General features: G+C 46.5%; 1 protein-coding gene across 9 annotated transcripts in view; it reads left to right on the top strand.

The window, feature by feature from the left end:
- The window catches only part of LOC142483155 (uncharacterized), a 245,997-nt gene that overhangs the window by 188,011 nt on the left and 30,714 nt on the right, over positions 1-27,272 (top strand). For all 9 annotated transcript variants that reach the window (XR_012797256.1, XM_075583228.1, XM_075583227.1 and 6 more), the window contains one exon: positions 17,495-20,241. Coding sequence is in view for 8 of the 9 variants with exons in the window: in XM_075583228.1 (XP_075439343.1) it covers positions 17,495-20,241 (2,747 nt within the window). In the remaining variant the exon portion in view is untranslated. The remainder of the gene's footprint in view (positions 1-17,494; positions 20,242-27,272) is intronic.

The raw sequence follows: 27,272 nt of genomic DNA, 5'->3' as shown, positions 1-27,272 counted from the left end.
TTACACGATTTCATATATCCCAGGTACCAAGAATATCAAGGCCGATGCTCTGTCGCGCCAATTCTCTATGGAGGAAGGATCTAACGAATCGTCAGAGACAATCCTTCCCGCTAAGTATATTATTTCCGCTAATAACTTTGATATCTTGGATGAGATCAATAAAGCCCAGTCTCATGTCCCTAGGAGATTTAAGGTGCCAGAAGGACGGTTGTATGCTGCTCCACGTTTTTGCCATAAGATCCTACACTGGGGGCATTCTCCTAGATCCGCTGGTCATCCAGGCTTCAAGAAGACATTAGATCTTATCAAACGGACCTTTTGGTGGCCTAAAATGAACAAAGACATTTTTTATTTCACCAGAGCTTTTCCAGTCTGTGCTCAGAGCAAGTCCGCCCGTCACAAACCTTCTGGTCTCCTCCTGCCTCTTCCCATTCCGGAATAGATACAGGTGGTTGGAAGGGAGCCAAAGTCGCAGGAACATCCAAAAAATAAAAGGAAATATAATGGTGCAATATGTTGTGATAAAGCGAATTCTGAGTTATCTTGGCTCTATAGAGTGTCTACTTACAATAAGTAGGTATATATAAAGCGTTTTGCAAAGTAAGATGGTGTGTAGCAGGCTGTAAAGACAGGATCCTCGCGAGTTTGAGGTGAAGGAGATCTCACTCAGGTACACATGCCACAGGAAAAAAATACAGAAAAGACCATAGTACAGATCGGACAAGAACAGTTTGTATTAAAAGCAGGATAAAAGTTTGTACTTACAATAAGTACATAAACAATGTACACGTAGCGTTTACTTTAGAGGTGAAACCGGCGTCTGTGTGGATAGTCTCTAGCTGCTGCAACTCCCAGTCCTCCTCGTCGGATCGCGATGACTGGCGTCTGACGTCACTTCCGGCACAAGGGTGACGGCTTCCGATCCGGAACACAGAGGTTAGCAGACAGCAGGGGAACCGCAGACTAGGCACCTTCTCCTTCTGGGCAGCTGTGCAGGCTGCAGGAATAGGCTCAACGCGTTTCGCTGTGTTACACCACAGCTTCCTCAGGAGCAAGTGAATACCCCTAGTGGGTGTGTAGTTTATATACCAGTGTCAATTACTCAATAAAAGCTAAATTTCACATAGGTCTTCCTCTTAAAGGTACATGACTCTATGGTCCAAAAACGACGCAATTACGCTAAACTTTAATATTACATATCATAAAAAAATAAAAAGTGCATTAAAAATGCTAATAAATTTTAAAATGTTTATAATGTTTATAAAAAATGCCCTATACATCAATGAAACTATGCAGGCTATATAACTCAGCATGATGGCGGAGAGATAAAAAAGGGGGGGAGAGAAATAAAATATGATCAGTGACATGAATGATAGCGTTTTTCATATATTCATAAGATCTCAAAGACTTGAGATCAAGGGGGGGGGAGGGAAGGGGACAGGGGAGTGATCAGTGGTGATGGGGATGACGGAAGGGGTAGGTGGGGTATACAAGTGGGTACAGCAGAGATACTATGACTAGTGAAAAGGGTTTTAATTGATTAAGAATGGTATTATTTCAAAGTCTGCATTCAGACCGTGTGGTATTAAGGTGTTTAATTTGTGAATCCAGAACATTTCACGTTTACTTAAGTCAATATCTCTGCTGCGACCTCTCCAATGCTGTAACACATTTTCTATACCCGTAAATTTTAAACCTTTAGTGTTCGAATTATGAAACAGTGCAAAATGTTTGGAAACACTGTGGGTTAAAACTCCCCTACGGATGTTGCTCAAATGCTCTAAAATACGTGTTTTTATTGCTCGTTTTGTTTTGCCCACGTATTGGAGTCCACATGGACATTCCAATAAATAAATCACATATTCTGTGTGGCAGTTCATATACTGTTTAATATCAAAGGTTTCCTTCCGATTGTTCCCCATAAATTTTCTTTTGTCTGTCTGTTTGTATTCGCATGCTTTGCATATATATTTCCTTTTATTTTTTGGATGTTCCTGCGACTTTGGCTCCCTTCCAACCACCTGTATCTATTCCATTTGAGGGGGATCTGTACATATCCCCCACAGGAAGGTTGAGAAATCGTTTCAGTTACTTATATATATTTTTTTTCTTGTGTGAATCTATCACTATATCACTGCACTTTTATTTAGCGCCTATCTAAATCATTCTGGTTTCTTCCCATTCCGGAACAGCCTTGAAAGCATATCTCCATGGACTTTATTGTGGAACTTACAAATTCTAAAGGGATGAATACGATCCTTGTGGTAGTGGACAGGTTTTCTAAGCACACACACTTTATACCCCTCAAGGGTCTTCCCAACTCAGCTACCTTGGCCGACATTTTTTCTAAGGAAATTTTCAGGTTACATGGCGTGCCACTTTCCATTGTTTCAGACAGAGGTACTCAATTCATTTCTAAGTTTTGGCGAGCGTTTTCTCAGAGACTTGGCATTTCCCTTCTCTTTCCTCGGGTTATCACCTGCAGACCAACGGCCAGACGGAGAGAATGAATCAAACCTTGGAACAGTATCTCAGATGCTTCGTGTCATAATCTCAAGACAACTGGGTGGATCTATTACCCTGGGCAGTGTTCGCTATTAACTTGTTGAAGAATGAATCCACGCTAGAGTCGCCTTTTTTCATTAACTATGGGTTCCACCCCAGCAGTCTTCCCCTCTCCTGCCTCCCCTCTGGTGTTCCTGCTGCAGATACTCACTTTTCCAATCTACAAAACTCTTGGAAAAAGATTCAAGAGGCTTTGCGAGGATCCGTTCAAAAACAAAAGACGCAAGCAGACCGCTGACGTCTGGTGGCCCCTGAATTCAAACCTGGAGACAGAGTTTGGTTATCTTCAAAAAATATCAAGCTCAAAACTCCTTCCCAGAAACTGGCTCCTAGATTCCTGGGTCCCTTCAAGATCCTCGAACGAATCAACCCGGTAGCGTATCGACTTTCACTTCCTCCCACCATGAAGATCCCCTCTGTATTTCACGTGTCTCTGCTCAAACCCTTTGTCCAAAATGCCCATTTTCCGGACCGTCCTCGGAGAACCAATCCCGTTGTAATACAAGGACAGCAGGAATTTGAAGTCCATTCCATTCTTGATTCCCGTTGGTCCAGGGGTAGACTTCAGTTCCTCGTGCATTGGAAGGGATATGGCCTGGAGGAATGCTCTTGGATACCTTCTCATCATGTTCATGCTCCAGCTCTCCCCAAACAGTTTCGTCAGAAATTTCTTCACAAACCTTGGGAGGATCATCCGGAGTCCGACCCTCAAGGGGGGGGGTACTGTAACGGATCGGGGGACACGCGCCTCTCAGCGTGCCCCCTTCACCTCAAGCCCCACTCCGGTTAGCAGCCCTGGTTCCCTGTTCCCTCCATCTCTCACCCCCTCCACACATAGCCGTTCCTCCACGGCGCACGCCGCACATCCAGGCACGCGATCGGGGCGTGCTCACGGTAGCCTTGCAGAAGGCGCGCATACCTGATCACTTGTGATGGATCGGGGGACATGCACCTCCCAACGTGCCCCCGTCACCTCAGGTCCCACTGCGGCTAGTTGCCCCGCTCCTCCGCTCCCTTGCTCTGTTACCTCCTCCCCACTGAGCTGCTCCTCCGTGGCGCACGCTGCACGCCCAGGCACACGGTCATTTTATCAGCCCTCTCGCACCCCTAGTTCCGCTTCTCATCGGCTGCAAGCGATTGCTGTGGATTACACCCCTGTCACCTCCCCTGCTCACCTGCACCTATCCCTGCAAACATCCAGACAATCCTCTGCTCCACCCCTTGCTTCTATTGGCCCTCCATCCTTTATAACCCCACTTTGTTCTCTCATTCCTTGCTCTGCATAGCTTCTCTGTAGCTCCTGTGTGTGCAGTGTCTATGCCCAGCTCTGTTCCAGTTTCAGCTCTGATTCCTGTCCCTACCCCTGTTTGGATTCCCTTGGTTTGATCTTGGCTCTGTCTGACTACGTGTACCTCTCTACTCCTGGACTCTGCTTTGGACCTCACTACGCTGATTACACCTGCCCCTGACTCCTGGCTCTTGGACAAATACCCTCCGACTTCTGGTACCCCGGACTCAGCAAGTATAACGATAAACCCTTCTCTCACCAGGCCCAGCAACACAACTTACCACACTCCAGGCACGGGCTCACTGCTCTGGGTGCGTCCCTTATCCACCTCAGGACTGGGGACTGGCAAGGTCTGCGGGCATACAGGCGTTACACTCCTGAACCCCTACACCAGGTTCAGGGTGACTGGGCATGGTCTGGGCATCCCACCTTATACTAGGGACCCTGGGACTGTTCTGGGGATATCTTGATCCCCCATGCCCTCTTTACTTTTCCAGCCTGTGCTGAAGCAGGGAACCCTGGTGGTGCGTCGCAAGAACATTTCCAGGGTAGGATTTTGGTGGAGCACTGTGTTTCAATGTGCCCGAGTATCTTAACTGATTCCCGGGTACACCTTTGGAGTGTCCCATAACTCGGGAACCCTGCGATATAGCAACAATCTGATTAAAGATTCTCCGCAAAACCCACCCTTAAATTCACAGCCTCGCAAGATCCACTGCCCAGCACCCCTGGAAAGGCAAAACACAGAAAAAAATTAATTGTTGCATAATTATTATACAGTCTCAGTGATACATATATGACAGCTGGGTCCAAGAGCTGACACTCCAGGACCTTTACACAAGGATCAGGGGTAACCTAGTGGGCTTATCCTTTATTACTGAGCCTGGTTACCCCTTCACCGTCACAGCAGGTAGTCGGGATGCATAAAAAGGGGTGCTTTGGTTAACTGAGTCCCAGGGACCTCTGGAAGAGTCTGCGGTGCCGGCAGCCGAGTGGGGCGGCGTAATAGTACTGATAGGGAGTATCTTAGGAGAGGTGCCTGACGTACAAGGTACCTGAACCTCTGCTAGAGGAAGCCCAGAGTACTACTATCCGTAGCCAAATCATGGAACCACAGAGTGCCTGTAATGGACTGTAATTGTGTGCAGCGTATCACAATGGAGCTTTGCTAGCCTGGGGTACAACCTACTCTTGGTAGACTGCTAATCTATGTGCTGTGAGGAACCACGAGGAATGGATTCCTGCCGGAATCGCGGTCACTGCGTGGTCTGTGAAGGAATTGTGCAAAAATGGAGGTTCCCTTGCCCGGGAATGCACCACGTTAGTTACATGAGCTAAAATGGCATCTCCCGCCAAGGCTGGAGAGCGCACATGCTGCTTGCAAATAGGCTGCACGTGAACTTTTTGCACAATCTTGCAAGGATCTGGTGCGAAAGCCAGGACCCCAGCCAAGCGATGTGACTGTCTCAGCCAGTAGTCAGAGTCACGCCCCGTCTATGTCATCAGGTGCACCTCCTCTAATCTCCACCAGAGGGAGGGGATATGCCATCAGCCAATGTCTAAAAACTTTGGAGAATAAATGAGGTACCGGATGCAGTGGACCACACCCTCAGTTCTTCGGAGCCTGGCGAGTGAAAGGAGTGAGCTACCCTTTACTCTTGTGCCGGGTTTTCAGAAAAGATTGACTATGTCATGTGAGATGGAGTTTACCCACTACAGACTACCAGGAGGACTCCTGGTGGTAAAGGTGGCCGGGTAGAGGTACCTGCGATACCTCTGTCCCAAATGTGAATTCCCAGGTGGCGAACTAGCCAGGGGAACCCAGTGTGCTCACTGCGGAACATGTTTCCCACGCTGCTGTGGCCTATGGAATTCGCAGAGAAGGATGTGACCGATCCCAATCCCTGACATGGTCTGGTTGTTACTGCTCCCATCCGGCAGTTCTTCCTCTCGGCCACTGGGACTGCTCTTCTGCTTGTCTGCCAGTTCCTATAGACTCTCTGAAGCCTACTTTTCCTGATCACCTGAACCTGTCCTTTCCTCAACCAGGCCAAATATAAACCTCCCCTTTCCTTACCTTCTTTGCCTTTTTATACTGGTCCTTACATGTACCAGTTACCACCTCCTCCTCCTGTCCATATTACCAAACGTATGCTCATGACTCCAATTATGCCTCTTGTTGTAAGGTATGCCCTGGAATTCTGCATGTGACCCTGACTACAAACCTTTGGCCAAAGAGTTAAACTAAAAGACCATTTTACTCAAAAGATATATATATATATATATATATATTTATACACTGTACCGTGTATTAGTGTCATTGGATGTAGCACTGAGCTCTGTCTGTGTTTCATGTTCTGTCTCTGGTTTTAAAAACAAACCTTTGCCGTCTGCTTTTATCCCTGCTTTTGACCCTGACTTCTTCTTCTATACCTGCCCCGCTGCTCCAGCCACTGGGATCCTATTTTTGCAGTAGCCGCCCCCTTGACACTATCTATCTCAATAGTACTTGGGTATTTATATACAGTATATCTATATCCAGTGGTTGACAAATCACCAAAAAATCTACTCGCCACACAAAAAAATCTACTCGCCACCTAGTACCAAACGTGTGCTGCTTGGGCCAATATTTACTCGCCCGGGGGTTAAATCCACTCGCCCGGGGCGAGCAAATGTATAGGTTTGTCGAACACTGTCTATATCTCATGAGTGGATCTGGATTGGTTTCCCCTTAAGGGTTGTTTGGCTCCCCATTTTACTATTTTGATATTGAATTGATATATTTGGGCTTCTTGCTCCTTATCAATACTATATGTGTGTTTTTAGATAATATTAAATATTATAGTGTGTCATTATTTATGTGTAACGCTTGCGCTACCCACGAGCAAGACAGGACCCCGGTTCTGAGGTGGGGAAGTATAGAACCACGCACCCACAGCAGCGGAAGCGTGCCTGGCATGCGGATTGTCAACGTAGCCGGGTCTGGGTTGAAGAGAGCGGGTTAGTCCAGATACTTGCCAAGGTCTTGGGATGGAGAGGTCAGAATAGTGGAAGTCCGTTAAGCCATGGTCTGGGGTTGGAGATATCAGAATCGTAGAAGTCCGTCGCACTGTGGTCTGGGTTGGAGACATATACGTATTCGAGGGTAAGCCGGGGTCAATATCCAGAGGGGGTTCAGTAGTCAAAACGGGTCGGTACACATAGAATCCTAAAACTGCAAGAGAGATCAAGACAAGAGCAAGGCACAACAGACGCCGGAGCACAAGGCTACAACAATGAATGCTCAGCAATGACTTTGAGCATGAGCAGGGTATAAGTAGCTGGCGTGGGCCAATAGAACAGGTGATGGAGCGGAGGTGCGGTCCCAGCGGGAGCCACAATAGGCTGCAGGAGACAAGTGGCACAAGATTAGTTGCCTCGCAGCTGGGGAGTGGTGCACGACGTCACATGAGTGCACCATGCACGAGAGAAGCGCGGTGCATCCGAGGGGGTGGAGCTAAGCTCCGTGGCTGCGCTAGAAGAGCTGCGTGTGCCTTCGGCAGGTCTGCTTTTTGTTTAATATGTTTTGGGGGGGTTGTTTAATATGTTTTGGGGGGTTGTTTAATATGTATTGGGGGGTTGTTTAATATGCATTTAGGGGGTTGTTTAATATGTATTTGGGGGGGTGTTTTTTCAATATGTATTGGAGTGTTGGGTGTATTGTCAAGTCACCCACCCAGTCAACCAATGCCACCCAGTCAACCAATGCCACCCAGTCAGCCACACACTCAGTCAGCCATCCACCCAGTCACCCACCCAGTCAGTCACCCAGTCACACACCCAGTCAGTCACCCAGTCACCCACCCAGTCAGTCACCTACCCAGTCAGTCACCCAGTCAGTCAGTCACCCAGTCAGTCACCCAGTCAGTCAGTCACCCAGTCAGTCAGTCAGTCACCCAGTCAGTCCGTTACCCAGTCAGTCCGTCACCCAGTCAGTCAGTCACCCAGTCAGTCAGTCACCCAGTCAGTCACCCAGTCCCAGTCAGTCACCAAGTCAGTCAGTCACCCAGTCAGTCCCAGTCAGTCACCCAGTCAGTCAGTCACCCAGTCTGTCAGTCCCCCAGTCAGTCAGTCACCCAGTCAGTCAGTCACCCAGTCAGTCAGTCGCCCAGCCAGTCACCCTGACTTGTCACTCACTCACCCACCCATCCAGACTAGTCACACACACTCACTCACCCACTGAGACTAGTCACACACCCACCCAGACTAGTCATACACTCACCTACCCACCCAGACTAGTCACACACTCACACACCCACCCAGACTAGTCACACACTCACACACAATTCTTAGTAGGAATTTACTCTTTTTTTAAAAAGTGGGGACGGGGCTAGGTGGCGAGTAGATTTTTTTTTTTTTTCAACTTCAAGTTTTTTTTATTGGGTCATACAGCTTGTACATTATAACACAGACCATTGTGTAACATTCTTATGCCCACATAGGTATTTCCCCCCTGGCTCTCACTACCGAGGGTTATCCTCGATCACATTCAAAACTGGACAGACAACATTTACTCACAGGACTCGACTAACCTGACTGACATGACCAAGACAAGACAACATCGGGTGAAAACAATGGGGGGGTGGGAGGAGGGGATACATCAGATAGTTCCTGGGTCAATAGGCATCAGCTTATTTGGTTGTTGCTCTCCGGGCGCCGCCTGTGTGAAATCTTATACGCCGTTCTTGGTATAGGGGTGGGTCCTACCTGTCCCGTATCTAAGTCGACGTATGTCCTGCTTTATCACCAGAGAACGCATCTACCATTATTATTGCAAAATTGTGCTGGTATCCAGCCTGGGGATGTCTGTCTGGGCGATCCATGGTGCCCATACTTTTAAGAAATGGTGGCCAGTGTCGTTGACCCAGCTCGTCAACTGTTCCATCTGGCAGACGTGCCAAATTCTATTTCGAATTCTGGGGATTACTGGTAAATCTTGCTGTTTCCACACCGCTGCGATCTCGCGCCTGGTGGCGGTCGCAAAATGTGCAACCAATTTGTGTGCTGACTTTGGCAATCCCTGGATCCGTCTTCCCAGAAGGAACAGCCATGGGTCCAGGGGGATCTCCAAGTTGAGAATCCTTTGTGTTCATCCTCTAATGTCCTCCCAAATTGGGACCACCTTAGGGCAGGACCACAGCATGTGGAGTAAGTCAGCTACCTCCACGCACTGCTTTGGGCAGAGTGGGGAGTATCCACCGACAAATTTAGACAGTTTAATGGGGTGTGGTACCAGCGCATCAGGAACTTATATGCGTTCTCTTTTAATGTTGAGCAGATGGAGCTTTTGGCTGCCGCTTGTAGAATGAGTGCCCAGTCTTCGTCCTCTAAAGTCTCCCCTAGATCTATCTCCCATTTTGTCATGTAGTTCAGTCGGGGTTCTTCGGGTCCTTCTGGACAGACTACTTCCCTGTACATTCTAGAGGTAAGTCCCCTTGTGTCTGTAGCTCTAGAACACAGCTGCTCAAAATTGGTCCTTGCAAGGTCGAATTGGGAATTTATTGTAAAATGTTCTGATCTGGAGGTAATGAAATAGTTCGGTATTTGGCAAGCCTTTCTCTGATTTGATTTGTGTAAAGGTTTTAATGTATTTACTCCCCTCCAGATCTTTCAGCCGCTTATATCCCGACTGTGTCCAGATTATGAAATGGTGGTCGCCGGCCACCCCCGGAGTGAAATCCGGATTGTTCAATAGCGGGGTCATTAAGGAGTGGTTGGTTGTTAGGTTATGTTTAAATTTTGTATTCCCCCATACCGCCAGAGAGTTCGCCATAGCCTGCAGCAGCATCCCCACTGTGTTACAACATCTTTTTGGTAGCCAGATTAGGTTGTGCAGCTCAACTGGTGCACAACAGTCTCTCTCCAGTGCCACCCACCTCCGCAGTGACGGGTCTGAATGCCACTGGATAATTTGGCATAATTGCGCTGCTTTGTAGTACGCCATCAAGCAAGGTACCGCTAATCCTCCCCTAATCGTTGGCCTTGTTAGTATGCCTTTTGCGATTCGCGGGCTCTTGTTGTGCCATATAAATTTCATGATTCTGGCCTGTAAGGTGAGGATCTCAGCCCGCACCAAGGGTATAGGCAGGGCCTGGAACAGATAAAGCACCTTTGGCAGGAGATTCATCTTGATGCTATGAATTCTTCCGAACCAGGAAATGCCATATCTTGCCCATACCCTGAGATCCTCCCTCAGAATCCGAAACAGTTTGGGGTAATTGGCTTTATACTGTATAGGGAATTATAGTCTTTCGTAATGTATATTCCCAAGTATTTGATAGGGGAGGCTTGCCACTTGAAATTAAAATTTAGTTCGATCAATTTCTCTACTGGTCTTGTTAGGTTTAGATGGAGGGCTTCAGATTTGGTCTGGTTAATTTTAAACCCCGAAATTTGATTAAATCTTCCCAGGATCTCAAAGACATTGAGCAGGGAGGTAAGAGGTTTTGACAGTGTCAAGATGACGTCATCTGCATATAGCGCCACTTTGTGGGACTGGTCCCCAACGTCTATCCCTGCTATATCTGGGTTGAGGCGGACGTGCGCCGCCAGGGGTTCTATGCATAGGGCAAACAGCAACGGGGACAGGGGACACCTCTGTGGCGTCCCACTACAAATCTAAAATTGGTTTGAGGGGTAGCACTGATGGCGCACCCTCGCCGTGGGGACATGATACAAGGCCAGGATGGCCTCCAATATGCGTCCTTCAAAACCAAATGCCCCCAATGTTGCTCTCAGATAGGTCCAGTCTATCCTATCGAAGGCTTTCTCTGCATCTAGACTTAGCAACATAGACGGGATATTGTTTTTGTTGGCCAGATCAATCAAATCTATTATCCGTCTAGTATTGTCTGCTGCTTGCCTTCCTCCGATAAACCCCACTTGATCCGGGTGGATTAACCGCGGCAGGACGATACCCACCCTGTTGGCTAATAGTTTAGAGAAGATTTTAATGTCAGAATTGATCAGGGAAATGGGCCGAGAGCTCTTGCAGTCTATCGGGTCCTTGCCTGGTTTGTGGATCAGCGAGATTGAGGCCTGGAGCATTTGAGTTGGGAAGGAACCCCCTGCGAGAATTTCATTGAATAATTTCAAGAGATGTGGCGCTAGTATTTTAAGATATTTTTTGTAGTATAAATTTGAAAAGCCACCTGGCCCGGGGCCTTGGCTGGTTTGAGGGACTTTATTACCTCGGATAACTCCTCGACCGTAAATTCCCCCTGAAGTGTCTCCCTCTCCACCCTACCCAGTTTGGGAAGTTGTGCCTCTTTTAGGAATTTTTCTAATTTCTCTCCTGTTTTTTGTGTATGGCTGACCTTATCTCCGTCGTAGAGAATCTCGTAGTATTGTTTAAATTCCTCTACTATTCGCCTAGGATTGGAGGTAAGGTCCCCCCCCTGCGTTCGGATTGCGGTGATACTATAATTTGGTAATTTGTTGGCAAGTAAGGTATCTGGCTTGTTGGCTTTATCAAAAAACTTCTGCTTAGACCAGGCCAACTCCCTCTCGGCCCTGGAGGTTAGCAACAGATTGAGTTTAATTTTAGTGTCAGAGAGCTCCTTCAGGGTGCTTCCCTGTTTATTATAGATGTGCCATTCTCTCTCGTAATTCTTTTATCTGGGCCTCCTTTGCTCTCCTTGTTTTTGCCGCTAAATTCATTAGGATGCCCCTCAGGGTCGCCTTATGGGCCTCCCAGAGCGTAGAGTGTGAAGACACGCTCCCGGTATTGAGCTCGAAATATTCCTTGATTCTATCTCCAATTTCCCACTCCGATAATGATTTTTTTAAAAGCAGCTCATTTAATTTCCAGTTCGCTCCGGGTCTGTCCAGCGACCCCAGTGTGCACCGCAGCTCTATGGGTGCGTGGTCTGACCATGAAATATCATGGATCCCAGAGTGGGAGACCATGGGGACCGCCTTATGAGATATCAGGAAGTAGTCTATCCTACTGTACCTGTCGTGAGGGTGCGAATAGAAGGTGTATACCTTTCGTCATGGGGTGTTGCTCTCTCCATATGTCTATTAACTGACAGTCTCTTATTCCCTGTGTTAGGTTTAGTATGTCATGTTTCTGCAGTAGGTTAGATCCCGTGCATCTGTCAAGGTCTGGGTCTAATGTTCTATTGATGTCTCCCGCCAGTATCACGCAACCGCGTGCAATTTTATGTAGCTTGTCAAAGAATGACGTGAAGAACTGTGGGGTTTGTTCGCATGGGGCATATATAGATACTAAAGTGACTTCTTGACTGTGTATCATCCCGGTTACGATAATGTATCGCCCGTCCGTGTCTATATGGGTCTTAATCACCTGGAAGGGCAGTCTGTTGTGGACCAAGATGGCCACTCCCCTTTTCTTGACTGCCGCTGAGGCCATGTAGACTGCTCTAAAGTGTTTGTCTAGATATTTCGGGGGATTATGTTGGGAAAAGTGTGTTTCTTGGATGAGAACAATGTCTGCTTTTTTGCGGATGTAATCCCGGAAAGCAATCCTACGTTTAATAGGGTTATTAAATCCTTTGACGTTATGTGATATGAGGATCAGCTCGTTACTCATCTGGGCGGCGGTGTGAACCCTCGTCCAATAGGAGCATTGCTTTCATCTCTGCTGCCGGTCCTCTCAGATACCGATCCCTGGATTCTCTTGTGACCCTTCGGATCTCTTTGGCCGGTGGCTCCTGGGGGCTGGGAGGAAACATAAGGGAAACCTGGGGGAAGACACATATACATACACAAAAATAACCAACATATAAAGTCCTCAGAGCCATGGCCCCGCCATCTTGACTCCAAGTCCATTGCCTTTGGGAGCTGGGGAGCCGCATCGGGGAGCCAACCTCCAACCCTCCCCCCCGCATCCCCCCTCTTCCCAAAGGACTTTACTGGAGCATCCCAGCTCCAGCCTCTGGCCCATGTGGACCGCAGAGCAGGCTCGGCTCCTGCAGCCCCCGCCCCGCTCTCAACTGTGTTAAACTAATTAAACCTCTATAAAATGCATCCTCTGTTTTAACCATTAACTGATGCTACTCCTGGTATCCTTGTCAGAGTTGTCTACCTTGCCCCTGCATTCTAACCCCCCGCCTAGCTAAACGATATGCCCCTCTGTACACTGGTCCCCCTCCCTATGCTCTCCGGCTCCGCACTTCGCTGCTGTTGCACTTCCTAAGATATGGCCGTGTGTCTCCTGTTCCTATCTGGTTCCTCCCTCACCCTCGTCGCTCTTCCCTTCTCTCCATTTCTCCACTCCTCTTCCTCTTCCTGGGTCTTAGCTTCTCTACGGAACTCTCTTCTTAAACACTTGCTCTGTTCCCATCTTTTACATTCTTTACCAACCTCGACTTCCCCCACTCTCTCTAACACTTGCTCTTTCCCCTCTCTCTCACCGCCACATACTTTCTCTATCTGCGCCTTTTCAGCCCCCCTCTTTACTCCTACTTGTTCTCCAACCTTTATCCTATCTGCTCGCTGCGAACTCCTATCCCTCTACTAACGCTTCTCCTCTTCATTCTTCCTTCCTCCTGCCTGTCCTCTCTGTCGCTTTACTGTCGCCCTTCTGCTACCTGCCTCAGCTGCGTCCATCTTCCTTTCCATCTTCTTATGTCACCTCCCCATTCTGTTCTACTTCACTTCCTGATCTCTCTTATCCTGCTAGCCTCCTCTTGCCTTCTATCAACTTCCCGGTAGCCTTCCCTCTCTGCTCGCTGCGGACTCCTTGTCCCTTCTACTGATGCTTCTCCTCTTCATTCTTCTTTCATGTCTTTTCTTTCACTTTGCTACTGCCTTACCGCTACCTACCTCTGCAACTGCCATTTACCCTTACATCTTCTTATCTCACATCCCCCTTCCGTTCTGCTTCTCTTCCTAAACTCTCTCACCCTGCTAACCTCCTCTTACCTTCTAACCGCTTCCCTTTATCCGTCTCTATCCTCCTCCCCCTCTGCCTTCTCCGCGGCTGTCTGCACCCTGTTCCAATACCCCCTTCTCCTTCTGTCCCCATACTGTACTACGCTTCCTTGATTTCTCCCCTAATCCCGGAGTCTAATTGTCTGTCTTCTACGCTCCCCGGCTGATCTGGGGCTGCTCCGCTTCCTCCTTTTCCGGGTCCGGCAACTGCTGTGATGATCTCTGCCCTTGTCGCTGCTCCGTGATGTCAGCCGCCAGCTACGCTGCCCCAACCAAGATGGCTGCTTGGTCCCTTCCGCTCATGGTCCCCGGACATCTGACGGCCGCCATTTTGGAGTATTCTTCCCGCCAGGACGGATGCGTTCGCGCTCACCTCCTGGCTGGCGTGGGCTTCCTGCTCCTGCGTTCCAGCTGCCTCCTGGCTGCCACCATCTTTTGGGCCTTATACGCAGTACTCACAGGTGAGTGTGTCTCGTCGTGTCGGCCTCGCCGTGGGGGTTTTTTCTCCATAGGATCTCCGACCAAGGGACCTATTATTTTTAGACCCCTCTTCTTTGTTCACGGGACCTAATGTATGTGCAGTCCGCCCGGCCATGCTTGACTTGAGCGGGAAGGGGGTCATAGTGCACAACGCCAAACTTCGTAACCAGAACAAATTAAACAGGGTAAACTGGTGAGCGTCCTTTTGATTTAGGGAGCCCTCTTCTCAACGGTTATCCTTTGGAGACCGGGGAGCATGCCCCATTGTTGCCCAGCTAGGGCCCGGGGCCTCCTCTAAGTCCTCGCTCGTGTTCGGGGCCCCCTTGAGGCCCAGCTTCTGCAGGAATGCCTCTCCCTCTCCTAGCTCCCTCATTGAGATAGGTCTCCCGTTTCTGCTCACGAAGAGGCCAAAGGGAAAGGTCCACCGGTATCGTATATTTTTCTCTCGGAGGATCTTGGTGATCGGGAGTAGTGTTCTTCGCCGCATCAGGGTCGTGGGGGACAGGTCCTGGAAGATAATCATTTTGGCCCCCTCGAATACGATTGCAGGCATGGAGCGGGTCTTCTGCAGGATGGCCTCTCTGGTGCTATAGTAGTGCATTCGCACTATTATGTCCCGCGGTTGCTCTGTCTGCATGGGCCTGGATCTCAAAGCTCTATAGCAGCGGTCCATCTCTAGTCTCTCCTTCGGCATCTCAGGTAGGAGATCCCCCAACCATCACAGCATAAAGTCCTCACACTCCCCTACCGCCTCGGGGACCCCCCTGATCCGGACATTGTTACGCCGATCTCTATTTTCGGCATGTTCTTGTTTCTCCCTCAGCTCATTTATTTGTGATTGTAGCTCCGCTGTTTTTCTTTCATTTCTTTTGGTGGCTTTTGTAGTGAGATCCAGTTGTGTTTCTACTTGTCCTGTCCGCTCCCCAAGCCTGCCAACTTCTCTCCCCAGTTCTTTAATTTCTGCCTGCAGTAAAGTCTTTAAGTCATTGTACAGGCGATTGAAATCACAGATCCTGACCGGTAGGAACTCAGGGTTTTCACTTTCCTCCCTCTCTCCCTCCCGTTCCAAATCAGAGCCCTGATTCGAAATTGGTGCCATTGCAGAGTCTGCCATGCTGCTTCTGGTGCTGCCAAAGTATTGGGGGAGCTCCCTTCGTTCTCGGGGTTTTGGTCTGTTTTTTTGACATCCTGATATATTGTTTGATTATTGAGAGTGGTTTCCCTGCTTTTCAGCTGGTTTTTGAGGTTTATTTTAAATACTGTCTATGAGCGGGGCACAGAGCACTCAGATCACACAGCCATACTCTACGCCGTCGCGCATGCGTCTCGGCGAGTAGATTGTTTTGGTTCGGCGAGTAGATTTTTCGGTGATTTGTCGACCACTGCGTGTGTGTGTGTGTGTGTGTGTGTGTGTGTGTGTGTGTGTGTGTGTGTGTGTGTGTGTGTGTGTGTGTGTATATATATATATATATATATACATGTAGAGGTATCAGTACCGTGTTAGCCGAGCTTCAATAATCAAAAAATAAATAGATGATACCGTTCTGTGGCTAACTAAATGCTTTTATTTGTGCGAGCTTTCGAGATACACTGATCTCTTCTTCCGGCGATGTTACAATGAATGAAGCAAGCAAAAGCTATGCTATAAACAGTGTCTATTGGAATGTTATCTGTGCTGGTCCTTCCCCCGGTGTGGATGTGTTTTATGGCTGGAGGTGTCAAAAGGTTCCTGAAAGCAAGTGATGAAAGAGTGTGTATGTGTATCAGTGTGAATTGACATGAATGGAGAGCCCACAGTATATACAGTGCTTTACAAAAGGTGTGTGTGGAGTGGGAGCAGATATAAATGGTGTGGGTGGGTGTGGAAATGTGAGAGTTAGTAGATGCTAGAAGAGATCAGTGTATCACGAAAGCTCACACAAATAAAAGCATTTCGTTAGCCACAGAACGGTATCATCTATTTATTTTTTGATTATATGTATATATATATATATATATATATATATATATATATATATATATATATATATATATATATATACAGTGTTCGACAAACCTATACATTTGCTCGCCCCGGGCGAGTGGATTTAACATCGTGGCGAGCTCCTATTGGCCCAAGCAGCACACGTTTGGTACTAGGTGGCGAGTAGATTTTTTTGTGTGGCGAGTAGATTTTTTGGTGATTTGTCGACCACTGTATATATATATATATATATATATATATATATATATATATATATATATATATATATATATATATATATATATACCATAATACTGAGTTAAGTTATGGTGAGTAAAAAAAGTGACAAAAACCCTCCACAAGAAAGCAAATATGCAAATACAGCTGTATGCTCATCTGCATGTCTTAGGCAGGTCTGCAACCTGCGGGGTTGCAGACCTGCCTAAGACATGCAGATGAGCATACAGCTGTATTTGCATATATATATATATATATATATATATATATATATATGAGAAACAAGAGAAAAAGCGCCCGATCCATGTGTAAAATCTGGTATGCTCATCTGCATGTCTTAGGCAGGTCTGCAACCTGCGGGGTTGCAGACCTGCCTAAGACATGCAGATGAGCATACAGCTGTATTTGCATATATATATATATATATATATATATATATATATATATATATATATATATATATATATATATATATATATATATATATATATATATGAGAAACAAGAGAAAAAGCGCCCGATCCATGTGTAAAATCTGGTAACAAAATTTTTATAAAAAGTCACAAGACAAATGCACACTCACAATTTGTCAATGCAAATTAAGCATTGTATGGGTAAACCCATGCGCCAACAAGTAGCTGCTCACCGAATGTTTACTTCAGTATATCAGACCTCACTGCTACCGGTGCATCACAGTCAGATGTCCCCCTGGAAATTCAGGTATACAGTCTGTTGTTCCAGCATTAGATGCTGTGTGTGGCTCAGGGAACGTCCTCCCTCTCCTGGCAGCAGACGCATAAGCTATTCCACCAAACGTAGCTCCTTGAAACCACGTGCCCTACGTGTACGCGTTTCTTCCGATTGACGGATTTAATCAGGGGATATATACTGTATATATATCATGTTTTTCTGGAGATATCCATATCCCATACTATGTTCACTGCTCTCTGTCAGTTTTTGTTTCTCTAATGGTGTCTCAGCCTGTGTATATTTATATTTTAATATGATATGCCTTGTATCCTACAGACACATCTTAGTACAAATATTTCCATGAAAGAGTCAAGATCAGAAACCAAGGAGAGACCCGAAGATAAAGAGACAAAGTTAAAGAGTAAGGAGAGATACAAAATAAAAGAGATATACCAGGAGAGTGGGCACAACATAAAAGAAAGAGACATTCAGTATAAAGTCACAGGGAGAGACTGTTCTGAGGATGGTGTAAATGATGCAGCCAAATATTCAGACATCTCCACTGAGACAAAGAGGCCTTATAATCATATGGACTGGATGAGAATGTTTGATACAGACCAAAAATGTGGGGAAAAGCATGAAGATCACAGAGAGGGAAAGCGTGAAGATTACGCAGAGAGACAGCATGAAGATCACAGATATGGAAAGCGTGAAGATTACGCAGAGAGGCAGCCTGCAGATTACAGAGAGAGACAGCATGAAGATTATGCAGAGAGACAGCCTGCAGATTACAGAGAGAGACAGCATGAAGACTACGCAGAGAGACAGCATGAAGATCACAGATATGGAAAGCATGAAGATTACGCAGAGAGGCAGCCTGCAGATTACAGAGAGAGACAGCATGAAGATTATGCAGAGAGACAGTCTGCAGATTACAGAGAGAGACAGCATGAAGATTACGCAGAGAGACAGCCTGAAGATTATGCAGAGACACAACATGCAGATTATAGGGAGAGGCAGCCTGCTGATTACAGGGAGAGGCAGCCTGCTGATTACAGAGAGAGACAGCATGAAGATCACGCAGAGAGACAGCCTGCAGATTATGTAGAGAGACAGCATGAAGATCACGCAGAGAGACAGCCTGCAAATTATGCAGAGAGACAGCATGAAGATTATGGGGACAGGCAGCCTGCAGATTACGGAGTTAGACAGTGTGAATATCACATAGAGAGACAGCATGAAGATTACGCAGAGACACAGCGTGCAGATTATGGGGACAGGCAGCCTGCAGATTACGGAGTTAGACAGCATGAAGATCACAGAGAGACACAACATGCAGATTATGTAGAGAGACAGCGTGAAGTGGACGCAGAGAGACTGCGTGAAGTGGACGCAGGGACACAGCATGAAGAGGACGCAGAGAGACAGCGTGAAGAGGACGCAGAGAGACAGCGTGAAGAGGACGCAGAGAGACAGCGTGAAGAGGACGCAGAGAGACAGCGTGAAGAGGACGCAGAGAGACAGCGTGAAGAGGACGCAGAGAGACAGCATGAAGAGGACGCAGAGAGACAGCGTGAAGAGGACGCAGAGAGAAAGCGTGAAGAGGACGCAGAGGGACAGCATGAAGATTACGCAGAGACACAGCGTGCAGATTATGGGGACAGGCAGCCTACAGATTACGGAGTTAAACAGCATGAAGATCACAGAGAGACACAACATGCAGATTATGTAGAGAGACAGCGTGAAGTGGACGCAGAGAGACTGCGTGAAGTGGACGCAGGGACACAGCATGAAGAGGACGCAGAGAGACAGCGTGAAAAGGACGCAGAGAGACAGCATGAAGAGGACGCAGAGAGACAGCGTGAAGAGGACGCAGAGAGACAGCGTGAAGATGACGCAGAGAGACAGCGTGAAGAGGACGCAGAGAGAAAGCGTGAAGAGGACGCAGAGAGACAGCGTGAAGAGGACGCAGAGAGAAAGCGTGAAGAGGACGCAGAGAGACAGCGTGAAGATGACGCAGAGAGACAGCTTGAAGAGGATGCAGAGAGACAGCGTGAAGAGGATGCAGAGAGACAGCGTGAAGAGGACGCAGAGAGACAGCGTGAAGAGGATGCAGAGAGACAGCGTGAAGAGGACGCAGAGAGACAGCGTGAAGATCACGCAGAGAGACAGCGTCGTGATCACGCAGAGACACAGCCTGCAGATTATGGAGAGAGACAGTGTGAAGTGGACGCAGAGAGACAGCGTGAAGAGGACGCAGAGAGACTGCGTGAAGTGGACGCAGAGAGACAGCGTGAAGAGGACGCAGAGAGACAGCATGAAGAGGAAGCAGAGAGACAGCGTGAAGAGGACGCAGAGAGACACCGTGAAGAGGACGCAGAGAGACAGCGTGAAGAGGACGCAGAGAGACAACGTGAAGATCACGCAGAGAGACACCGTGAAGAGGACGCAGAGAGACAGCGTGAAGATCACGCAGAGAGACAGCGTGAAGAGGAAGCAGAGAGACAGCGTGAAGATCACGCAGAGAGACAGCGTGAAGAGGAAGCAGAGAGACAGCGTGAAGATCACGCAGAGAGACAGCGTGAAGAGGATGCAGAGAGACACTGTGAAGATCACGCAGAGAGACACCGTGAAGATGACACAGAGAGACAGCGTGAAGAGGAAGCAGAGAGACACCGGGAAGAGGACACAGAGAGACAGCATGAAGGTGACGCAGAGAGACACCGTGAAGAGGACGCAGAGAGACCACGTGAAGGTGACGCAGAGAGACAGCGTGAAGGTGACGCAGTGAGACAGCGAGGAGATCATGAAGAGAGACAGCGTGAAGAATCTTCAGAGAGACACCGTGAAGATGACGCAGAGAGACAGCGTGAAGATGACGCAGAGAGACAGCGTGAAGAGGACGCAGAGAGACAGCGTGAAGATTCTGCAGAGAGACAGCGTGAAGATTCTGCAGAGAGACAGCATGAAGATCACGAAAAGAGAAAGCAGGGAGATCATGAAGAGAGACAGCAGGGAGATCATGAAGAGAGACAGCCTGCAGATGACACTGAGACACAGATAAGCCCTCTCTCACAATTCAGGTGTGTGTTTTAGCATTTCTATCTCGCTTTTTTCCCTCTCCCCCTTTTAGTACATCTCTTAATTAATATTTGTGGTGGTTGTTAGATGATTGTGCACATCTAACTAAAATTGGATGTAAATCTTTATTTTACACACCCAACTAATTAAATATATCTCTGCTAAAAATGTACAACCTTTTCTTTGTTACTAAATTGGATGATATACTTATGTTTATTTAAAATGTATCCAGATCCGGGGGGTGGGTGGGGGGGACAGGGAGGTTTTAAGAAAAAAACACAATGTGAATCACAGTTCCTGACTTTAGTAAATAGCAATCAGGTCTCTCCCTGGATCAGTACTTTGTTTATTCAATATACTCCAATGAGGCAACTTTGCTGAAGCTGTCCTCCTATTTCAATGAAGGGTGAATTAGATATCAGAAGCATGATGGAAAATAATCAATGTTTTTTTTGACCCAATGAAAATTCCTCACTAAAAAATGCTGTCGGTGCTGGATTAACTATTCACCCTGTTTTCAATAAACGTTCAAGAGCGTTTATCGGGTAAATCCTTTTCTTTCCACCTACAATAGTCTAGGGTACCGAAGCAGCCCAATTAATCAATCTGTATAGCGTTTTCCATTTAGAAAACCCAATGGAAAACCCTGGATTAGTAGAAAAAAAAATTATTCAAACATATAAAATCACTATTTTAACCCCTTAGTTATGATAGTGGTCATGCCTTCATGTTCGCTATGGTAACTAAATAGTTAATAATCCCATCTACCTAACTACCTATTTGTTGTGTGATGAATCAGAAACTGGATAAAGGCTCTTGGTGTCTCGGTAGACCAGACTTTTAGAGGGATCATAAACACCAGGCAAAATTAGAGCGTTAAATAAACAACAGTTTATTCTGGCCGGAGCCAACAGGGAACAAAACGGCACAAAACAAGGCAAAAATGCACCACAAACTCGGGGTACAAGGGGCTCCTAGTTCGATAGGTGTACGATGCTGCCAATGCTAGCTTACCCTAGATAACACCTTGATCCATTCTTTCAGAAATCCCAATAACTCAGGATACTCTACTCTGGTTCACAATTCACTTTCCTCTTGTCTCTAGTCACGAGACCAATCACGAACAACTGTGACGCCCTTATCAGCATCGACTGGTATAGTTTCCCGACCTCCATCTGAAAACATGGAGAACTGGGTGCTGACCAATCAGCAGAGAACTTTCCTCCGCTGAGCAAATCAGGAGTCAGGAGCTCTACCGAACTGACCAATCAGGAGACGGTGACCGTGCCCAAGGACAGCCCCAGGGGGTGGGGCTTTGGGAACATGGGAAATTGGAACCGTCCAATGGGAATCGAGTTGATGGGGCTTGGACTCAGGCCTCGGTTCCCAATTTCAGTTTCATACCTCCAGCAGGGATAGACATCTGGCTGCTGGGGAGAGAACAATGCTCAGCTTCTTGAGTAGATACCTCCCCAGCAGGGGGACTCACCCTTTTCCTCCTCAGGGGTAACCAGGTTTATTATGTAGCCTGGTTACCCCCTACTGTCACAGGGATCCTCCCTCTGTGCCTAGTGAAAATCAATAAAGATAGCTCTGCTTTTTTTTTTACAACTCTAGGGTTGCGCTTTGCTCTGAATTTTCATGTGGCCATTTCTCTTGTGCTTTTACACTGAGGTTTAGTAATACCTTTTGTCTTTGTGATAATTGTTGGTTTTTAGTTTTTTGGAAATGCAATCTCTGGAAATCTTAGAAGAGAATGTAAACATATTTCCTGCTCCTAGAAAAGGGAGGGAAGTCAGCCAATCAGCTAGCATGCCTCATTTCCTTTTTGGTAATGTCACATCATTCCAAAAAGGAAAGGCATCACATGGTACATCCATCAATCCGATTGGTGGATGTACCATGTGATTTGCTTCCATTCTTTGCTGAAGTGACATAATCTTAAAGGAAGGGAAGCATATGCTACCTGATTGGCTGGTTTCCCACCCTTTATGATGATATCACATCATTAAAAAAAATGAAATCCATCACATGGTACATCCACTAATCCGATGGTGGATGTACCATTTGTCAGTCAAATGTAATGTCACAGGCCTTATATGACCCAAAGAAGACGGTGGATAAATATCTCTGCACCTGTTGGATAAGAAAGAAGAAAAAGGATGAAGATAAGAAGAACATAAAGGAAAGAAGAAAGAACTACTTGTCACATGAGACCAGGACTAATACCAGGGATCAACTCGCCAGACAAAAACACCAGAGTTTATAAAATTAATTTATTGGAAGGAGAAATATCCGCAACTATACATATAAACAGACACATACCCAACCAGGGAAAACTGGGAATACCCTGCAGACCTAGTTGCAAGGACTTCCTTGCAGAGATTTCCCCTGTCCTTCTTCCTTCACAGTGCCTACAGGGACTGGTTTTCAGGCCTGTAACCAGCCCTGGAGCTCTGAATCTGCAACTGGAATTTACCATGAGAGCTGGAGGTCACAAGGGGTCTTACTCTCACCTTTTATACCTTAAGCCCCAACATTGCAACATTCAAGGCCAGGTGCTGTCAACGTGCCCAGCTCTGATTGATGGGTTGAAATGAAACATAACATTAGTTACATGAAAACTGTTACAGGCAAAGATGACAGCTTTTGCATCATTTCTCCTGAAACCAAAATGAACGCCTTGTCCCTGAAGTGCTGGAACCAGATTAAAACATAATACATGAATATACATTCACACAACATAATACATGGATATACATTCACACAACATAATACATGGATATACATTCACACAACATAATACATGGATATACATTCACACAACATAATACATGGATATACATTCACACAACATAATACATGGATATACATTCACACAACATAATACATGAATATACATTCACACAACATAATACATGGATATACATTCACACAACATAATACATGGATATACATTCACACAACATAATACATGGATATACATTCACACAACATAATACATGGATATACTGCACCGACACACTTTATTCGAGCAAATACCCGGTATGTACCTGGCAGATACCTGGAATGCGCCACTCCTCACCTCTAACAAGCCCCGTTGCATTTGCCTTCCCAGCCTGGGTTCATGCCTGGCTGATGGGCGGCTGATCTGTTAAATGATAATGATTAGGATTTAATAGGCTGCAATGCTTCGCGTGTCTACCAGATGGCATAAATTCATGAATTGTAATGCAGTATATATATATATATACTGTGCAGTATTGCAGCCAGCGGGAATAAAATGCTTCAATCCCTGCTTGGAAAATAACTCAATGCACTCGGGCAGAAAACAGTCACAAACCTCAATACACCCGGGTATACCTGAATTCGTGGGACTAGCCGAGCTCGAATAAAGTGTGTCGCCAGTGTACATTCACACAACATAATACATGGAGATACATTCACACAACATAATACATGGATATACATTCACACAACATAATACTACTGTATTATTGACAGATAGGGGTAATGAAGGTCTTGACCTTTATTAAACGCAGTTACATTTACTCCTACAATCAAACCTTCCCCCTTAAGCAGAATGCTCTGGGGTAGCGACCCCAACGGGTTCATTCCCAAGCGTGACACTTGAAGGTACGAGTTAAGCCGGCCCTGTATCGTCCTCCTGGGAAAATTAATTGGCATTGCCGTGCTCACTCCCCTTCTTGTGCTGTACAGTAAAGTCATATTCCTGTAAGGTCAGACTCCACTGCAGCAGATTGGCATTAAACCCAGAGACCTGCTGTAACCAGCTTTGGGGATTGTGGCCGGTAATGACCATAAAAGGGCGGCCATAGACATACTACTTGACTTTCTTGAGGTCCGATACTATGGCCCAGCACTTTCTCAACCGTAGAATAAGCAGCATTACGTTCTAATTGCTTGTGACTCAGGTATACAATTGGGTGTTCAACCCCATCAGCACCCACCTGACTCAACACTGCACCAATGCCAAAGTTAGAGGCATCAGTTTGAATCATAAGCCGCTTGTCATAGTCTGAAGCTGCCAGGATTGGCGCACTTGCAGGGGCAGCCTTGAGAGATGAAAAGGCACCCTCACACTTCGGTGCCAAGGTTACCATGCTAGGGAGCTTCTTTTTAGTCAGGTCGGTCAAGGGTTTGAGGTGTGCAGGGGACGAGGGAGTGCATCGTAGACAGGTAGGTCTCTAATGATCTGAAGCTTCCTAGTGAAATCTGGTCACTGCAGTGTAGCTAGTAACAGTAACGGAGAAGGAGGGAGGAGGAATCTTTGAACCAGGGAGCAGTGACATCAGACGCCTTGCAGTCAGCCCAGTGACAACCCCAGCGGCCGCCCTCGGGGAGCACAGATGGAGGACTCAGGCTGAACGGACTCATGCCGGGCAGAAACTGCTGCACTAAAGAAACCTTGATGTGCCGTGAGTGGCAGTACTGAAATGTGAGTGCGCCCTCAGGAGGGATTTTATTTTTTTGTGTTGTGCATTTAAGTTTGTTTTTAAGCATTCTGCACAATCAGTCCCTTCCTCTTCCCCCCCCTCCCAACTCTACCTTACCTACTATTACAAGCTACACTGCAGTGACCAGATTTCACTAGGAAGCTGCAGATCATTAGAGACCTACCTGTCTACGACGCACTCCCTCATCCCCTGCCCATCTGTAACCTTGGAGGAACCTGGCTTTTCCTTGTGTGAGGTTGAGTGGTCAAGACTTTCATTTGTTCAGTTATTCATTCTTTTGTTCTATTTATTTGTATTTTAAATATATTTTTTATGTTTTGTATTTCACATATATATATTTTAGGTTCTTTTTGCGCATACCATATGGTTGGCATTTTTATGATACTGGTTCACCAGAGTTAATATTAACATAAGAGCTCATATTTTCTACCACCACTAGGTGGTGCTGTAGCATTATTCAGGCAAGCACCAGTCAGTCCATTATTTGTTTTTGTCGGTCAAAGGTTTGGCCAGGGCACTGTAGTGGGGTACAAACATGCAGTAATACCCAGCGGTACCCTGAAAGGTTAGAACATGTTTCTTGGTCTTGGGAACCAGCAAACCCACAATGGGTTCGACCTTTGTGGTCTCAGGCTTGAGATGCCCCCGCGTACCTTGTGCACAAGGTATACTACCTCTGCCATCCCTATTTGGCACTTGCCTGGCTTTAGCTTCAGCCAGGCCTCCTGGATGTGGGCTAGGACCACAGCTACATGGGTAAGATGGTCAGCCCTACAATTACTAAATCAAAGGAGCCATGATAAAGTGCACAAGCACAAAACATGTCGACTCAGTTTTGTTGCTGGTCATTTGATCTAATGAGTAATTAAATGCAAAAGTTGTAGTTACCCTCTCTCCAGTTTATTTTTTGTCCTGGTGGTGCGTCACAATTTTTTTCTATTCAAGAATTACTAAAGACCGCCAGGTCATCTAAGTCCACCCTGGCATACACCTGCATTCCATCGAGCAGGCAATTGACCAGATGCTGGAAGGTAGCCGGTGCATTGTTCATCCCAAATGGCATGACCGAAAATTCATACAAGCCACTTGGGGGGATGCAGGCCGACTTTTCCCATACCTCCTAGGCCAATGGGATCTACCTGTACGCAAGGCTAAGATCCATGGTGGTTGGATACCTTATCCCAGCGAGCTCATCTAACAGCTCATCCATCCGAGGCATAGAATAGGCATTAGACATGGTCTGGGCATTTAACTGCTGGTAGTCTACGCAGAACCGGGTTGTTCCATTTTTTTGGGGGACAAGGACAACTGGAGAGGCCCAAGGACTCTGAATAGGAAAAAAAGAAGGACAAACAGCGCACAACTCATAGTGTAATCAATTCAAATGATATTGAAATAAGGGTGTTGATAAATGCACGTACAAAACGGTGATGTTATCAGTCAATACATGAATTTTGGCACATGTTACCAACTGGAGCCAGCGTTCACACAGGTTCCTTCTCCAAAAGACAGCGGCATCCAGCAACCACCGGTGATCAGAAAGACCCATCAGTCACGGGCACTGTCTTTGCTTCCCGACACCGTCTCAGTTCTGGGTGCAGGTCCCAGATGTATGTTGAGTGCACTTCCCGGCCGCCACTTGGATTTTAGTCCCCTCAGGTCTTTTTGCCAAAGTTCAGCGCTGTTTACTCACTCCGGCACTGAGCCCCGCACAGAATCTCCTGTAGTCATCCGATAGACGTCACTCAACCCGCGTCACTGAGTGCTCGTCAGATGTATTCGGGGACGGAGTAAACGAAGCAAAGTAACGCTGTCTCCAATCTCTTTATAAGAGTTTAAACGTGCTCACATGCAAATAAAGGTGTTTACCTCATAAAAATAAATCCTACGCGTTTCGTTACAAACTTCTTCAGGGATATAAATGCAAATGGTCAAACCCTACATTTAAATACCATGCAAGATCCCATGATTGGCCCAAAGTGGGGGGTGGTCTCCATCAATAACAGAACTCTGCAATGGTGTAACTAATCACTGCCGAAATTCATGTATTGCCTGATAAATGCACATGCAAAAAGGTGATGTTATCACCACCTTCACCTTATTTCAATATAATTTGAATTGTTTACACTATGAGTTGTGCGCTGTTTGTTCTTTTTTTCCTTTTCTAGTCATATCGGATGCTGAGCCATCTGAAGCAGAACCTCAGCAGACTCTGTTATTATTAAGGTTTTTTCCTTATTCTATTATCACGATTCACTTTATGATTATATATTTAGTATTCACTAATATATCACTGTAATTATTATTATTATATGATACACCGAGCCATCACTTATTAGTTATTTTTAACTAATATGGTGGAAGGTTAACTGTATTCACTTTAAAAACATATATAATTAGTAGTGCAGATTTTTTCACTTTTCACTTTTGCCAAGGACTCTGAAACCTGGAGATTACCCCCATCTCCAACATCCAGCTCCTTCTCCATGCTCCACTTTACCTCCAAAGACACTTGGTATGGGGACTTACTAAAGGGCCTCTGATCACCAGTGTTG

Source organism: Ascaphus truei, unplaced genomic scaffold (assembly GCF_040206685.1).
Source record: "Ascaphus truei isolate aAscTru1 unplaced genomic scaffold, aAscTru1.hap1 HAP1_SCAFFOLD_302, whole genome shotgun sequence".
In the NCBI taxonomy this organism is placed as follows: domain Eukaryota; kingdom Metazoa; phylum Chordata; class Amphibia; order Anura; family Ascaphidae; genus Ascaphus; species Ascaphus truei.
This window is presented reverse-complemented; position numbering and strand designations above follow the sequence as displayed.